This window comes from Podarcis pityusensis (assembly GCF_964106645.2).
Source record: "Podarcis pityusensis genome assembly, chromosome: 2".
In the NCBI taxonomy this organism is placed as follows: Eukaryota; Metazoa; Chordata; class Lepidosauria; order Squamata; family Lacertidae; genus Podarcis; species Podarcis pityusensis.
Window position 1 is genome coordinate 122,584,400 of NC_138029.1, and position 17,983 is coordinate 122,602,382.

General features: G+C 44.9%; 1 protein-coding gene across 12 annotated transcripts in view; it reads right to left on the reverse strand.

The window, feature by feature from the left end:
- The window catches only part of LOC308469406 (vomeronasal type-2 receptor 26-like), a 31,129-nt gene that overhangs the window by 9,660 nt on the left and 3,486 nt on the right, over positions 1-17,983 (reverse strand). The window contains exons 1-6 of one of the 12 annotated variants that reach the window (XR_013982105.1): positions 12,074-12,500; positions 10,366-11,187; positions 9,270-9,497; positions 7,177-7,303; positions 4,780-6,370; positions 530-670 (exon numbers count right to left, since the gene is read on the reverse strand). Coding sequence is in view for 8 of the 12 variants with exons in the window: in XM_080991808.1 (XP_080847934.1) it covers positions 5,457-6,370; positions 7,177-7,303; positions 9,270-9,497; positions 10,366-11,187; positions 12,074-12,400 (2,418 nt within the window). In the remaining 4 variants the exon portion in view is untranslated. Of the gene's footprint in view, positions 1-399; positions 1,004-4,684; positions 7,304-9,269; positions 9,498-10,365; positions 11,188-12,073; positions 12,510-17,983 lie in introns of those variants that run through there. The other 11 variants (XM_080991812.1, XM_080991810.1, XM_080991809.1 and 8 more) reach the window with 11 other exon arrangements.

A 17,983-nucleotide genomic window follows, 5' to 3' on the forward strand; every position in this document is an offset into this window, starting at 1 on the left:
TATGTTCAGTTAGCTGCCAAATAGCCACAGGTCTGCCTGAGAAACAAGAACTCCTTAGCAGCCAGGGGCTACTTTTTAATACATCTTCCTATGACAGTCTGGGGAGGGAGACAGAAAGAGGCGGAGGGTTTTCTAAATCGCTTTCCACATTCTTAAAATGTGATTCCCCGCCCCCTTTAGTCTCTCTTTTTGGGTGCTTTTCTTTTGTGTTCCCTGGAAAAATAGGTGCTTAGGATATTGCTGAAGCACATCTCCCATCAGTCTGCACAAACATGGTTACAAATAATGGTTGTCTTTGTAGTTTAGAAACTTCTGGGGCATGAAGGGGTTCCTCACCACTGCTGGAGAGACAGCAAAGAGGAATGAAACATAATTGATTTCTTCTCTTCCAATTCCTACCTGCGGCATTTTGTAGATGCCTAACATGCTTGAAATCTGGCTGGGGATTTCAGAAGAAGTTGCTTCAAAAACAGCCAACACGTTATTCTTTCTTCCACAGCTGTAGTTTGGAATACTGTCTAGCATGGCATCGGCAGTTGTCCTGACATCATAAGCGGCCTCATAGATGCTATAGCCCAGGGTGACATTGGCTAAATGCTTAAGATACTGGGTGATCTCCTGGGTTGCAAACAAGATGGAGAGGACTGGTGTGGTGTCCCATGCTGACCAACTGCAAATAAATGAATACACGAAAAATCATTTTAGCATCCTATTCCCCATTAAATGAAAACAACTTGCAACACTCCTTGCTCTATAAGAATATCAGAAGAGCCTGCTGCTTTTATATCTAACGGGCCAAACTCTGCAGCTAGGAAGGAGCAGAATCTTACCCAGATCCACCAAGAAAGAAAGGAGTAGCATTTAGTGGAGCTTGAACTGGGGTGAATTAGACTGAAATGATCACGTAAAGTTTCTTAAGTGCAGAGACTTGTTAGGAACTCTTTAGAGGATGAGAAGATATGAAAGAGAGAAATGCGCTCTCTTGGGCTACCCACCTTAACTTCTGAGGGTGGTGGAACTACCTAGTAAGATTCCTATACTGATTTGAACGTTCCATAGAGTTTAAAGGAAAGGAGGTGGTATCCTTACATTCTGATTTTTACACTTTCTTTGATCCACAAATGCAAGATTGCACAGTGCATTTAATACTTACTTAAGATACAATGTAATCCAAATACACCCAAGACCACCTGGGACTTTTAAGTTAGAAAGTTCTCTTTGGAATACAGGAATAGGGGAAGCTGTCAAAAGCATTTTATACTTGACTAGGAAGAAACACAGTTTTTGCATAAAAATACAAAATGAGACATGAGATGATCAACTGTGCTTTAGCTGCTGCCTTTGTATTAATGAAACTCCAAAATAGTGAAACGGTTCAGAATTAGCCTCTCTGTAAGCAGGATGCCAAGGGGTCACTAGGTACTTTGTTGCTGATTCTCAATCCCCAAATCTTCTTCCAAAGTCAACAGAGGGGCAAAGGAGAGAGAAGGTTTTTATCAGGGATGGCCAGATATTAAATGGTGTCTCTGACAAACAGCCATAAATGTGAATGAAGGCTGGGTAACATAAAGTCACTTACGTCATAACAGTGTTTTTGGGAGGGATAGAGAACATGAATGGGTAAGTTCTATAAGCTCTTGGAAATATGACCCCACTAATGAGGTGGTCTCCTGGCCTGAAATAATTCAGCGGATCACTTTCCTCATTTAGGTTCAATGGGCATTTTGCTTTCAGCATCCCACAGGCTCCATGGGGCATAAGCAGCACAAATAACAGCAACACTAATATCATCCTGGCTATGCCTGCAAGAGTCATACACTCTTGTGACAGCAGTTACATTAGAAGCACAACTGGACTCCTACAGTAGCTTCAGAAGAAGAGGTAGAAAAAGGAAGCCTCCCACAGAAACAAGCCCTGCCAGCCCCAGATCTCTCAGGCCTGGCTTCTGATATTTATGACCCAGTTCTTCTTTCAGGCTTGTGACAAAAGGGTATATCATTCTGCCTCTGATTCTGAGATTATTTGTGGACTCCAAGGCCACCACTGGCGAAATCCCTGGAGTATGTAAATTATCATGATTTTTATAATTATCAAGTTAAGAATGTCCACCTGCTCTGCAAATCCCTGGAATTGGTGTGTGACTCAATGGGCATCTGCAGAGCCAAAGCAAAACATGTTTGTGAGAACTCAAAGATGGGGCTGTCAATCTGGGCCCTGCTAAACTTGAGGAAACGTTAACTTCAGTAAAGTCCAAGAAACTATAGAATAGCTGTGATGGACCAAGACCAGCAAGGCAGGACTTAATAGAGGTGTATAAAGTCCTGCATGGTGTGGATAATATGGATAGCAAAAATTTTCCTCCCTCCCAGTAATAATACTAGAAGTTTGGACATTAAGCGGGAATTTAAACCCTTGTGTCCTAGGCTCCTGTCCAACTCCCTGATCACTACACCAATCTGCCTCATAGCTATAGATTCATTGGCATCCAGTGGAGGTCTCTAACACCGAGTTAAGCCACGAGATACTCACTTGAGCTAATAGAAGTTCAGGTTTATGAGAGAACCCAACCAGCTGACTGGTCCATTGGCTTTATACAGTAGCAATAATATATGGCCTTAGCTTAGTAATATACAGGTATGTAGTAACAGCCAACTAAAGATTCAATTCTAATTCAATTCATCTTCCAATGACGCTGAGTGTTGGAAGAGTCAGAACAGAGAAATCTGTTAGAGACCTTGAAGATTGCCCTTTCCCTGGACGAATTTCAATCATACATAGTTGGGCTGAGGAAGGCTATTAACATAAATGTTATCTATAGAGTCCAGTAGGTGATGATCCATTATAAATTCAAGAACAGTGTGTTTTACTGCAGGTGTTAGTGGAGTTTGGGGCAGATTCTTGAAGATGTGGAACCTTCTGAAGTGACTCTCACTGCTTGCAAACGAGGCCTTCAGCTGTTGAGGTTCTATTGCTCTTTGAACCATTGGGAAAATCACTGATGGGCCTGTCAATCTGTGTATGGGTAAAAGTTTCCTGTAATGCCAACAGTGCAATCCTAGCATCTCTACTCAGTATTCCCATTCAGTTTTGTGGGGCCTCCTCCCAAGTAAGCGGCTATTTGATTGCAGTCAAAGAGGGTTGGGAGGACATTCCTTCAGGTGTCCTTGCCGCTCACAAATCAACTCACGTGAAGTTGAAAAAGACTGAAGGATCACCAGATATTCCCGATGATCCTGCTGGATGAACCTAGTGTTCTATTTCTGAAGGATCTTTTGATGGGACTGTCACTGCTTGCAATAGAACCATTGAACTGTAGATTTGGAAGGGACCCTGAGGATCATCTAGTCCAACCTTCTGCAACGCAGGAATATGCAGCTGATCAGCTTGTTAGGCGCCAAAGTCCAAGTGGTCTTTGAAACATAAATAACCTACGTTTATCAGCACTTGTTATTCCTAATAAGTGGACTTATTCAGCAGCTGTTTCATCAGGGTAAAGGAGGGATGAGACTACATGTCTCTCCTGAGAGACTTGGACTGGGTGCCTGAACTTGCTGTTCCCTTTTTCCCTCCCAGTCCACTTTTCTGTTGTGTCTCTTAGATTGTGAGCTGAGGGCAGGATCTGCCTTCTCGATATTTGTGAGTCAATCTTGGGAGCTCACTTGTGTAGCAGGGTTAAAATGCCAATAATGATTAAGCATGCATATATATATATACACCTCTCTTTTAAACTTTTCTTTTAAATGTTGTGAAAACCTTTCTGTTGCCTTACTGTATCTAACATGTTAAGTGTTCTTAGGTTGCATTGCCCATTTCTTCTGGGGAAAGACCTTCTTGAGACAAATTCTCTCACCCCCAAAGTGCAGACAGGAGACAGTGGTCCTTTTCCATACATGCAGGAGCATAAATAGCCGTGTGTGTGTGAGAGAGAGATAAGTGTATATTCTGGGAGGCATAGCTAATTGTATATAATATTTATTATTAATTTTCAATTACAATACAGTGGTACCTCAGATTACATATGCTTCAGGTTACACACGATTCAGGTTACAGACTCCGCTAACCCAGAAATAGTACCTCAGGTTAAGGACTTTGCTTCAGGATGAGAACAGAAATCATGCTCCGGCGGCACGGCAGCAGCAGGAGGCCCCATTAGCTAAAGTGGTGCTTCAGGTTAAGAACAGTTTCAGGTTAAGAACAGACCTCCAGAATGAATTAAGTACTTAACCCGAGGTACCACTGTAATCCAATGACAATCACATTATCACAAACCAAATTACACCAATTAAAAGGAGCCAATTATTCAAATGCCAAATGAAACATATTTAGGTGACTTCCTGTGTCTGGACTTCTGGGTGCAATGATCTTAATTAGGGCTTTAAAGGTCAGCACCAACACTTTGAATTGTGCTCGGAAACGTACTGGGAGCCAGTGAAGTTCCTTTAGAATCATTGTTCTATGGACCGGGCAGAGATAACCAGAGCATGCACCACTCTGGTGAGACAGTTTGTGTGGGCAGGTAGGGTCGCAGCTGGCATACCATATGGAGCTGGTAGACAGAGTTAACCTGTGCCTCCATTGACACCTGTGAGTCCAAAATGACTCACCTGAGCACCTGGTCCTTCAGGGGCACCAGGTCTTTCAGGGGCACAGTTGCCCCATCCAAGACCCAGGGGTCACCCATGCCCGCCCCATCTCCGAAAAACAGTACCTCTGTCTTGTCAGGATTCAACTTCAGTCCGTTAGCCACCATCCATTCTCCAACCATCTCTGGATACTCACACATGACATTCACCCCCTTCACTGGTTCCAATTTAAAAGAGAGGTAGAGCTGTGTATCATCCGCACACTCCTGAACACTCAGCCTGACCCCCCTGATGATCTCCATATTCTTCTTCATGCTATGGCTATGAAAGAAAGCATTAAGATTGCTGGAGAGCCAGGCTGCTGGTGACCTAGTTGCAGGAGTTTATTGGCCAGTGATGTTACCCTGGATGAATGCAGATGTATCATTGTGACATCAGTGTATGATGTCACAGACAGAATGAGCTTCAAACCCCAGCAAAGTGAGAGACAGTTAACAGTCAGAGCCAGGCTTAACTCTTTGGGTATTCGTGGCAGATGATGAAAAGGTAAAACATCGGGGCTATGGTATCTTTTACCAAAGGTTACAGTTGTCTAGAGAGCAAAAATGAATTAGATGGATGAAACAATAATATAGGGGCACAGCAGAACATGGACTATATACATGTTGAAGGCCCTGGGTTCAATTCCTGACATCTGCAAATCATCCTGAAATCTTTGGGGCAGGAGCAAGACTGCAAGAAACCTTTAATTGCCTTTATACTTTCCTAGGCAACCAGCCGAAAGCCGCTAACAGCATTCTGACACCAGACTCAGTTCCACTTGAACAACGTGGTATATGATGTGAAGCTAAGAATCATCAAAGAAGCTAAGAATCAGACACTACCACCTTCACTTTTTGTAGTTAGATGTGCCTTTGTGTTTAGATCAGGCCTGAGTATGATAATGTAGCACTTCGGTAGGAAGATGCAGCCCAGAAGCCCAGCACTGGAGGCCAAGATAGAGAAGACCTGCACGGCTACCATGTCTTTCCCCTTGGTGCTCAGGTAGGTGGGCACAAAGGACACCCAAACACTGCAGAAGACCAGCATGCTGAAGCTGATCAGCTTGGCTTCATTGAAGGCTCCAGGCAGCTTCCTGGCTAGGAAAGCCACCGTTAAGCAGATAGCCGCCAGGAAGCCCATGTAGCCAAGGACAGTGTAAAACATGGCAACAGATCCTTCATTGCATAGAAGGATGATCTTTCTAGCTTGGGACTGCATGTCGGAGTCTGGGAAGGGTGGAAAGATTCCTAGCCAGATGGTGCAAATGACAACCTGCATACTGGAACAGGAAAGGACAATGGAGTTGGCCAGACTCTTCCCCAGCCATCTCCTCACCCTGTTCCCTGGCTTTGTGGCCAGGAAGGCCAGCACCACAGTGATGGTTTTTGCCAAAACAGAAGAGACGGCAACTGAGAAGATGATGCTGAAGACTGTTTGTCTGAGAAGGCAGGTCACTTTGCTTGGCCGGCTGATGAACAGGAAGGAGGACAAAAAGCAAAGCAGGAGGGAGCTGAGGAGGACATAGGATAAGTCTCGATTGTTAGCTTTGACTATGGGAGTTTTCATGTATTTAATGAAGATTCCTAGGAGAACACCAGTGGTTAAGGACAAGAAGAGAGCAAAGGACACCAGGACAATCCCCAACGGTTCTTCATAAGTGAGAAATGTTATAATCTTGGGGACACATTTGTCTCTTGCTTGATTTGCATGCTGTTCTTCTGGGCATTTGGTGCAATGCTTTGCATCTGAAGAGAAGAAGAAGGACTTCAGAATTACTAACAAAATTCTTACATCCATAACTGTCTGTTTTCTAATACATTCGGAAACCAATAATAAGAGATTAATAAATGATAGGATTTTGACTATTTGGAGTACTGAAGTATGTAAGCCAGTGGAAAAATACAGCCTATGCTTCCTTCCAAGCCAGGACCTTATCTGGGAGAGAGGTACTAACATGATAAAAGCTGTTGAAGGCCCAACTGCGAGGAATTCTTGGGCCTGGGATGACAGAGGTTGCCATGGTGATGGGGTGTGCATTTGAGGTGTCAGGAAAAGAGAGTCTTTACCAAGGTGTGCTGGGAAGAATAAGGCAGAGAAGAAGAAGGGACCCATTTTGGCTAGACTGGCTGAAGAATGGTTAGAAGAGATTTCTTGCACTCCAGTGCTGCACTGCTATGGGGAACAAGTCCCTCTTGATTATGTGCTGAGATCTGGACACCCTACATGCAGATTGAAGGTGTAACTACGTGAATAAATCATATTTCTTAAAGCTATGACAGTCTCCCCTGAGTATTCATTTCCCAAAAGGAGCACAAACTCTGGACGAGCCCCGGGAACCCCCTAGAATCTTGCTACCGCTTGGCAGAGAGTGGGGTGGCGCCCAACTTCTGTAGGCTTAAATGTTTGTCCCCTTCCACTGACGGCTGTTGCGCTAAGGTCCTGCTCGTGGGCTTTTCATAGGCATCTGGTTCAACATTGTGAAAGGGTGTTAGACTAGATGGGCCTTTGGCCTGATCCAGCAAGCCTCTCCCTTTCCTCTAGAGTCACCCGCCTTCCTGAACGGAGATGGTCCCTTCTGCACAAGGAGCACAATCGTAGCAGCAAACGGGCTCTCCTTCTTTTGCTACTCTGGCGTATCCTGGGCGACAGATTTCAGTGCATCTTGAACGAGGCACGACCTAAAAACAAGGAGAAGGGGCATCAAAGGAGATCAACATAAATTACAGACATCATACAGAGACCACATAACACCGGTCTTGAAAGACCTACATTGGCTCCCAGTACGTTTCCAAGCACAATTCAAAGTGTTGGTGTTGACCTTTAAAGCCCTAAAAGGCCTTGGTCCAGTATATCTGAAGGAGCATCTCCACCCCCATCGTTCTACCCGGACACTGAGGTCCAGCTCCAAGGGCCTTCTGGCGGTTCCCTCATTGCGAGAAGCCAAGTTACAGGGAACCAGGCAGAGGGCCTTCTCGGTAGTGGCGCCTTCCCTGTGGAACGCCCTCCCACCAGATGTCAAAGAGAACAACAACTACCACACTTTCAGAAGACATCTGAAGGCAGCCCTGTTTAGGGAAGCTTTTAATGTTTGATGTATTATAGTATTAATTTTTTTTGGAAGCCGCCCAGAGTGGCTGGGGAAGCCCAGCCAGATGGGCGGGGTATAAATAATAAATTATTATTATTATTATTATTATTATTATTATTATTATTATTATCATCATCATCTGAAGGCCCTGACTGAAAAAAATGCTCAAATAAATATCATTTTTAGAATACTGAGGTCAGGTGAGGAAGCTTAAAATGGGAATGAGACCCTTCCAAATTTTGTTTGGACTGTGGACACATGATTTTGTTTCTGATGTAAAGTTTCATATTTAAAAACCATAATGGGATTTATACATTGTTTAAGGTAAAAGGTTAATTAAACTCTCTATTGCCTTTTAAAATGTGTTTGGGGTTTATTGCTCCTGTTTGTTACTATGATATGTATTTTTGTGTTTTTATAAGTAGTTGGCATTATTGGGCAGCTGTTAAAGCCCAAATGGCAGCCACGGCCCCACTGTCAACTTTGGGCCCATTGATGAATTTTCATCTCCCCCTCTGAGTGGATGAACAAGGAAAAGTGTAAAGACAGCCTCTCCTCTCTTTGCCCCTCTCCAACTGAATTGCTATGCAAAACAGAGAGGGCAAGGAAAACAGCAGTGACATCTGGGAAGTGCAGTGGTGCAGACATCTGGGAAGTGGAAGTGCAGACATCTGGGAAGTGGCGGTCACCCTGGGAAGGGCCATTTTAGGGTTAATCTGAAATGGGCAGCTGTTGGCAAATTATCTGAACTTATCTGTATCTGAACTTAGCAATTCCCACAAGGGAACTGCAGCCAGTGTGATGCAGTGGTTAGAGGATGCAGTGGTGCAGTGGTGCAGTGGTTACCCAGGAGACCAAGGTTCAATTTCGCACTCAGCCATGAAGCTTCCTGAGTGACCTTGGAGCATTCACTTCCTCTCAATCTGTCCTATTTCACAGGGTTGTTGTGGGTATAAAAAGAAGAGGCAGCAAACCATATATACTGTTTTGAGCTCCATAAAGGTGGGATGTATCAGGTATAATGGCATTTCTGAAGTACAGAAGCCATGGAAGCTTATAGAATCTAACAGAAGTGTTCCAGAATCGTCTAGTGTGTCAGGAAGTTTTCCAAGGTTTCCATGGAAACAGACATGAAGCTGGAATGAGCTCGTTGTGCTTCCAGGTCAAACTCCCCCAGCCTACCTATAAATGAGATGGGGTCGAATGTTATTCTTACTTCCACTCTCTCTGATGTTCCTTCACTCTCTCATTCTGAATTGATTTTCTCAGAGTATGTTGTTCGTTTTAAGTTTTTTACTCTTGTATTTTACTGCAACTGGATTATTAAGAGAGTGCCCTTCCAGGGATCTGGTACTGAACTGTCAAGCTTATTTCTGCCTCAGTAAACTTTTACTAATTAATCCACTGCGTCCTGAGTCCTCCCTGTGTCTTCTTGAAGTTTCTACTCACTTACAACTGCGAAGGCATTCCCCCAGAGTCTTGGGGGGCATGACTCCTGACACAATATTAATGCAATCAATCAATCAATCAATCAATCAATCAATCAATGCAATGACCTTGCTGAAGTTCCCTGGCCACACAATGGCTTCTGAATTAATGGTGAACTTTACATCGAAGGATGCCTGTTCCTCGATGCTCCCAACTTTCTTTCTGCTGTGAGATCTATTGGGAAATACGACCCAGTTCATGATATCAAAGTTGGCAGTCAGCTCCCCATTCTTATCAAAATACATCCCTCCTATGGATGAATTGGAAAGCTGGATTTCTTTTAAGAAAGGGTGAAGCTAGAATGGCAGAGAAACACCAGCATTTAGAAAACATGATATCAGGGTTGCGTGTGGGAACTACAGGCTTGGGTGCAGACTCCATTGCAGATGACAGTACACTATATAATTGCATAACAATTGCAAGAAGTTTCCTGGGCATTTGATTTATCAAATCCATTCATGAAGTTGGATATTTTGTGGGATGTAATCTTGTTTTCCTTTGATAATTGAGAAAGGTTCCAGACCGCTTACCACTTTTGAGCGATTGATCCTAAATCAGGGAGATAGAGGCAGAGACCTCGTATCTGCTTTATTTGGTGACTTACGGGTCATTATAATAGGTCCTTTATCAGGTTTTAAATCCTCTTGGGATAAGAGTCAAATAAACATATATTAAGGACATGGCCAGGAAAGTACTTTGGAACTCTAGAAAGGTTACATTCTTTTTAATTTGCTATAATCTATTCTATTGTGATTTCAACTTTGTATGTGTTTCAGAAATAGGGTTCAAATTAGGGTTTTAAATTTCTTTATTAGAATTTTATTGCTTTTAACATTTTTGGAAACTGTTTTGAAGTTTTTTGAGCAGTCAAGTGATATATACATCTTACGAAATAAATATATTAAATAATCAATGTGACAGAACACTCCTTAGCAATTTATCATGCCCTATTTTGTGAATGAATATTTCCCAATGCTTTTGTTTATCAATTAGTTTCAAACTATTGTAGAGCCACAAAAATGATGAACAAAAAATAAATAAATTATCAGGATGCTCAGTTAAAGACAGGGCATACAATCACAATGTGATAAACTACAAAAGATATAGACTCCGTAACGGATTCCAATGATGGAAAACAGATGGCAAAAAGGGGTAAGGACAGACCTGCCATGGCTTCAACCTTTGACGTTCCAATCTGTCTCCTCCACCCGCCATTAACCTCCATTTGGATCTGGATGAATATGCGACATTTAAGGCCTGGGCCACAAGTTGGATACTGTAGTAAATGTTGTAGCGGTCTTGAGACCAGATTGCCTCAACCGCTTCCTGGGGCAAAGTTTCTAGTGGTTCCTTTTCTGTGCATCTTGTCCAACCCTCCACGGATAGCACATTGTTTGAACATGAACAATTGAATGCTCTCGACCAAAACTGTGCAGCTGCAGTTGCAGCTTCAGATGAAAGGCGAGGATAGTAGCCATGTTCTGTCCTTTTTTTGGTATTCATTACCAAGGACAAAGAACCTTGGGCAGGCTGGAAGGAAGCAACATCACCAAACAACATCACATCAATGTCAGTAACATCTGTTGTGATCCAAACTAACCCCTGAGATTTCCTCACTTCATGAATGCGTTGTATGAATGTGATTGTATAAATTCCATTTTCAGAGTCTCCATAGTAAATGAACACCTTGACTTGTCTCAAGACAGATGGTCTACAATGTAAGGATGACATCTTCATAATGAAAAAAGGCATTTTTTCCAAGAAAGCAACACAGATTCCACTACGGATCATCAGAGGTGTGAAAGCACTCAGGAACCTTTCTCCATTGTCATTGTCTGGAACAAAGAGACCGACCCATGTCCACCCGAAGTGGAGCAGCAACTTGACAATCCCCATGTACTGGGTTTCTTGTTTTGGGGCCATCCAGAAGATAAAAGGGAACTGTTTCTTCCCCTTAAGATCATAAGCAGTAGAGCCCAGACTGATCTAGAAAGAAAAGGATTTGTGGCTTGTTTTCAGGAATAAAAAAGAAAGGCCCTGTCACATGATCAGGCCAATGATCATAGAATCATAGAATCGTAGAATCATAGAGTTGGAAGAGACCACAAGGGCCATCGAGTCCAACCCCCTGCCAAGCAGGAAACACCATCAGAGCACTCCTGACATATGGTTGTCAAGCCTCTGCTTAAAGACCTCCAAAGAGGTCATGTGACATCTAATCCAGCATCCTGTTTTCACAGTGACTAACCAGTTGCTTCTGGGAAGCATTTCATGCCTCCGGTGGAAAACCTGGAGCTCACAGAGAAGGAAGTGGCTCTAATGAATATTGAGGCAGAATAGGGCATCTGGGGCATTCAGGGGTCATGGCATTCCAACCTCTTCTAAGAATCACAATGGGCCACTTCAAAGAATGAGAGGCAGAAGCAGAAGCTAGGCAGTGACACAGTCTGCAGGAGTGCAGGCCCCTTAACCTTAAATTAGCTTCTAGACAGCCACAGGTCTGCCTGAGAAAGAAGAACTCTTGGGGAGCGAGGGACTATGTTGAAATATGATACTAATTCTTCCTACACCAGTCTGGTGAGAGTGAGAGAAAGAGACCCAGGGCTTTCCAAATCAGTTCCCACTTTCTTAAAATGTGATATTCTTTCTATGGTCTCTCTTTTTGGGTACTTCTGTTTTATGTTCCCTGGAGAGTAGGGATGTGGAAAATTTGGCCCTTAGGTTGTTGTTGAACTACAACTCCCATCAGTCCCCACAAGCATGGCTGATGGCCAGCAATGGATGGCTTGGTAGTTCAGAAACCTCTGAAGGGGTGAAGGGGTTTCTCAACACTGGTGGAGATATAGAAATGAGGAACGAAACAAAGTCCTACCTGGGGCATTTTGTAGATGCTCAACATTCTTGAAATATGGCTGGAGATTTCAGTAGCTGTTTCTTCAAAAGCAGCTAACACATTATTCTGTCCTCCACAGCTGTAGCTTGGAATGCTGTCTAGCATGGCATCAGCCGCTGTTGTGACATCAAAAGCGGCCTCATAGATGCTGTAGCCCAGGGTGACATTGGGTAAAAGCTTAGGATTCTGGTTGATCTCCTGAATGGCAAATAAGGGGGACAGAGTGGGATAGGAGTTCGTTGATGTTGATGTTGAACTGCAAATAAATGAATAAACAAATAATTGTTTCAGAAATCCACTTTCCATTTAATGAAGACAACATGTCATACTCTTTGTTCTATAAGAACCTAAGAAGAATCTACTAGTCTTATATCTAATGGGCCATGCGCTCCAACAAGGAAATAAATAATTTTTAGGAGAGCTTGCAGCTTGGGTGAATTTGATTGGAATGATAACTTACAGTTTCTGGAGCTCAGAGACTTGACAGGAACTATGTACAGGATGAGAAGGAACGAAAGAAAGAAATAGCAGACATATTGCCTGGAGAGGACATAAAACAAAATCTCTGAGGTTTGATAAGCAGAGTTATCACTGACATAGTGGCTTTAAACAAGTGCTGGCTAGGTTGATAGACAAGCAGTGCCCTTGTGTGGTTTCACATATCCAATGCATGAACTAGAAGCTCAGAAGAAGGAAATGTGTTTGCTCTTTTCCAACAGTAGCAACATTAAATCACAGCTGAGAACAAGGTGAAGATTCAGGAGTTCATGAGGAAAAGCATCTGTTCCAACAATTTCCCCTGCCCACTTACCTAGCTATTAGAGAGACGCAAGAAAGCTTAGTTCCTTGCGAGTCTGGAACTGAGGTTTGTAGTTAACACCCCAAAATCAAATTTAGTCTGATTCACTCCAACCTGCACTAAAGTTTGCCAAATGTTTTGCAGAGAAAACACAGCATTTTGCAGCACCCCACAAAGGGAGCAAATGTCACTTAATATGGGGGTCACAGGGTCACACAAAAACCCAATGTTGCCTGATTCATTCCAAACCCAAGCCAACAATTTGATTCAACAGGACCTGAACAAACTGCAGAAGTTTGCCAACAGAAGCAGGAGAAGAGATGATCAGCTGTTCTCTGCCTTTTTAAATTAAACTGAAGCCCCCAAAGGGTTCAGAATTAGCCTCCTTGTTTGCAGGGTACCAAGAGGCCAGTGGGCACTGAGATTCTTTCAAAATCAAGAGATGGGCAAAGGAGGGAGAAGGGTTTATTAGGGATGGCCAGAAATTAAGTGCTAATAGCAGCGTTTGTGAATGTAGGGTGGGTAACATACAGTCACTTACCTCATAACATGGTTTACGGGGCGCTGGGAAAAGTTAGGTTTGTAAATTATAACACCACCTTGATATATGACCCCACTAATGAGGTGGTCTCCTGGCCTGTAATAATTCAGTGGATCATGATCCTTTTTCATATTTAATGGACATTTTGCTTTCAGTATCCCACTGACTCCATGGGGTATTAGCAGCAGGAATAGCAGCAGTAGTAATATCATTCTGGCCATGCCTGCAAGAGTCATAAACTCTTGTGATAGCAGTGACATTAGGAGTGCAGCCGGACTCATACAGTAGCTTTAAGCAAAGGTACAAAAACGAAACCTGCCACAGAAAGGATCCCTGCCTGCCCCAAATCTCTCAGGCCAAGCTTCAGATATTTATGACCCAGTTGTTCTTGCAGGCTTGTGACAATAAGTTACCTCATCCTGCCTGTGATTATGGTGTTTATTTTATTTTTGGACTCAAAGGCCATTATTGAGGAAATCCCTGGACTAGAATAATTATAAGGTTCAGAAGGTCCATCTCCCTGGCATCTGTGTGTGACTCAATGGGCACAGGAAGAATGTGGGCAAAGCATGTTTGTGAGAACTCACAGATGGGGCTATCAGTCTGGGCCCTGCTTAATTTGAGGGGTCATGAACTTTAGTAAAATCCCAGAAACTAAAGAACAGCTATGATTGTTAAAGTCTAGTAAGGCAGGACATGATGAAAGTTTATGAACTCCAGTATGGTGTGGATTATATAAATAGTGTTATGTACTGAGTTGAATAGGATCCAAACTGCAGCAGTCTGATTGGTCCTAGAACAATAGGATCCAAAAGGCAGCAGTCTGATTGGTCCTAGAACAATAGGATTCAGAATGCAGCAGTCTGATTGGTCCTAGAACAATGCAGCAGTATGATTGGTTGGCAGGAACCAGTGGCGTAGCGTGGGTTGTCAGCACCCGGGGCAAGGCAAGTAATTTGCGCCCCCTAACCCGTGGATTTGTGCCCCCTAACCCTAACCCCCAGATGTTGCGCCCGGTGCGGCCGCCCCCCCCTGCACCCCCCACGCTACGCCACTGGCAGGAACCACCCAATCATGCTCCAGATAGAAGTGAATCCACAGCCTGATTGGCTTACAGTAGAATTCCGGAATTAGCCAATCATGTGCCGCCCATTGTGTAAAGAATGTATATAAAGCAGATACTTTGAGGGGACTTTCATTCATTCCTCCTCACCACTATGAGCTGAATAAAGAGCATGAAATCACTTTGCGACTCTAAGTATATTTCACTGGCGATGAAGGTGGGATCCCGCTGAGCTGACTGCCACACACAGCACTGCAGCACCGCCACCTGCCACACCGCTGCCTCGCACCGTGTATCCAGGCTTCAGCTCCGGGACACAAGGAACTCAGAATGGCAACCGACAGCAGCTTCTCGCCGTTCAACCCAGCATCTGGAGACTGGGAAGCGTACGCCTCCTGTTTCACCTTCCTCCTAGAAGCCAAGGGTGTCACCGACGAAGAAGACGCCAAGAAGATGGCGATATTCTTCAGCGTCTGTGGAGAGGAGACGTTTGAAATCTCCCGGGCTCTCCTTGCGCCTGAAGACGTTGCTACTGTTCCATACAAAACAATAATGGAACAGCTGAAGGGGCACTTTTCGCCGCAGCCCTCAGTGGTGGCTCGTCGAAATGCCTTCTACGCAAAGCGGCAAGCCCCTGGGGAAACCATAACTGGGTTTGTGACCTCTCTCCGCCAAGCCGCCCGGTTCTGCAACTTCTCAGAGCTGGAGAACATGCTTCGTGACAGCCTCGTCGGTGGCCTGAAGGATGAGAAGCTGCAACGACGCCTCTACGCTAAGAAGGACCTAACGTTCCAGGTCGCTCTGGAGGAGGCCCTGGCAACGGAAGCTGCCGAGACGTCGATGCAAGAGGCACGGCCGAGCCTGCCGTCCCAACCGAGGGTCCACCACGAAGACCTCACCGACGACTCAGGATCTGACAGGGAGGAGGTGCACCGAGTACAGCAGCGCACTCAAACAGCCCACATACCACAGCTGCCTCAACGAGAAGGAGGGAACTGCGCAAGCTGCGGGGAGAGTCACGAGAGGAGGACCTGCTGTTTCCGCAACGCAGAGTGCAGGCAGTGCAGAAAATCGGGACACATCGCCTGGGTGTGTCGGGCTCGACCCACCCGATGCCAGGCATCAGATGACCAATCCAAGAGCCCCAGGTCCCAGAGCCCAATGCACCAAAGCAACTCGATGGAGCTCACGGACTTCCAGGTATACCAATTGCCCCACCCCAACGTAGAGAAAATTTATGTAGAGGTACAGATAGAGGGGGCCCCATGCCGCATGGAGCTTGACACGGGTTCAACTCTATCTCTATCCATAATCTGGGCAAGAACCTTAAGGAAACTGTGTCCTACTGGGGGTCCCAAACTCAGGCCGGCCCCATTCACCCTCCAGGACTTCCAGAAACGTAAGGTCCCACAAAGGGGGTGGGGACCTTCAGGGTGCAATACCGACAATACCGACGGCGGACACGGCAACTGGACTTGCTTGTGGTCAAGGGCCCCTACATTAGCTTACTGGGATTGGCATGGTTTGGACCACTGGGGCTAGCCGTCACCGGGGTGAACCACACAAGCTTACAAGTGGACGTGGACGCCATATGCAAGGAATTTTCGGGGGTTTTCGATGGGAAAATGGGACAGAATACGGGCCCCCCATTGCTCTACAGCTTGACCCCGCAGTACGACCGGTCAGGCTCAAGGCCCGCCGGGTCCCGTTCGCCCTGAAACCCTGTATAGACGAGGAATTGGACCGGCTCGTGGAGTAAGGAGTGCTGGAGCCGGTGCCTAATGCCCCCTGGGAAACCCCAATCGTCACACCCGTCAAGCCTAATGGTTCGGTCCGCATCTGCGCAGACTACAAATGCACCATAAACAAGGCCCTCAAGGCCCATGCATACCCAGTGCCAGTGGTCAGCCATGTCCTTGCCACCCTGGCTGGGTCGAACATTTTTGGCAAGCTGGACTTGGCCCAAGCATATCAACAGCTGCCAGTAGATGAGGCCACAGCAAATAGCAACAAGTTTTTCTCCCTCCCAGCAACAATACTAGAAGTTCTAATGGAGAACTTAAATTGTTGTGTCCTAGGCCCTTATCCAAGACCCTGATCCCTACACCACCTTGTTTCTGGGGGGTTGGGAAAAGTCGTATGGAACATCCACTGCAGCTTGTGGACTGATGAGCCCACTAATGAGGTGGTCTCCTGGTCGGTAATAATTTAGTGGATCATTTCCCTTTTTCAGATTCAAGGGGCATTTTGCTTTCAGCATCCCACTAGTCCTGTGGAACCTTAGCAGCAGACGTAGTAGCAGCAATATCACCCTGGCTACGCCTGCCAGAGTCTTACCGTATTGTGGCAGCAGTGACATTAGTAGCACAGCTGGACTCCTACAGTAGCTTCAGAAAAAAAGTAACAAAATGAAGACTCCTACAAAAATTAGTCCTCTGCCCCCAATGTCTGAGACCAGGTTCTCAGTAGTATTGGAGATATTTATGTCCCAGTTCTTCTTTCAGGCTTATTACAAGACTCATCCTGTCTTTGAGTCTGATGTCTATGACTCAAAGGCCACCTTTGGGGAAATCCCTCGACTAGAGAAAAAAAATCACCATGATTTTGATAATGAGAAGGTTGAGAAGGTCCATCTCCTCTGTAACCTCCTCGAGGGGCAGGGGCAGAGTTGTAGCCAGAGAAAAACAGCTTTGTGAGAACTCACAGATGGGGCTGCCAGTCTGGGTCCTGCTAGGTCTGATGAAACCAGCAAAGTTCAACCATCAGTAGAGAAGCCATGATGGATAAAGGCTAGTAAGGCAGAAGATGGTAGTGTTTTAGAAACTGAATTATATTATCCTTACAACAAACCTCTGAGGTAGGTTAGGCCGAGAGACTTGCCCAAGGTCACTCAATGAGCCTAAAAAGTGAGCAGGGATTTGAACCTTGGTCTCCCAGGTACAAGGCATAAAATGAAGCTAGATGTTGCATAATTTAGGACAGTCACAAGGAAGTACCATACCTTCCAATATTTCGCTGGTGAAAATAGGGACACCCTATTCCATTATAATTTTATTATTTATATTCCCCCCCCCCCATCTGACTGGGTTGCCCTAGCCACTCTGGGTAGCTTCCAACATATATGAAACCATAATGAAACATGAAACATTTAAAAAAACTTCCCTATACAGGGCTGCCTTCAAGTGTCTTATAAAGGTTGTACCCACTTGGCTCAGGGGTCACATAACTCCATACCCTCTAACTTTTCTCTGATGAAAATAGTCATGCTATGGGATTTGCTCTCACATGAGGCAAGGGTGGCCACCAACTTGGAAAGCTTTTTTAAAAAAAGGATTGCACAAATTCACGGAGCACAAGGCTACCAATGGCGACTAAGTATTTCGAATCTCCACTACTAGAGGCAGTAGCTCTCTCAATACCAGTTTGTGGGAACCCCAACTCTGAAGGACTGCTCTTGCGCCCAGGTCCTGCTTGCGGCCTTCCCAC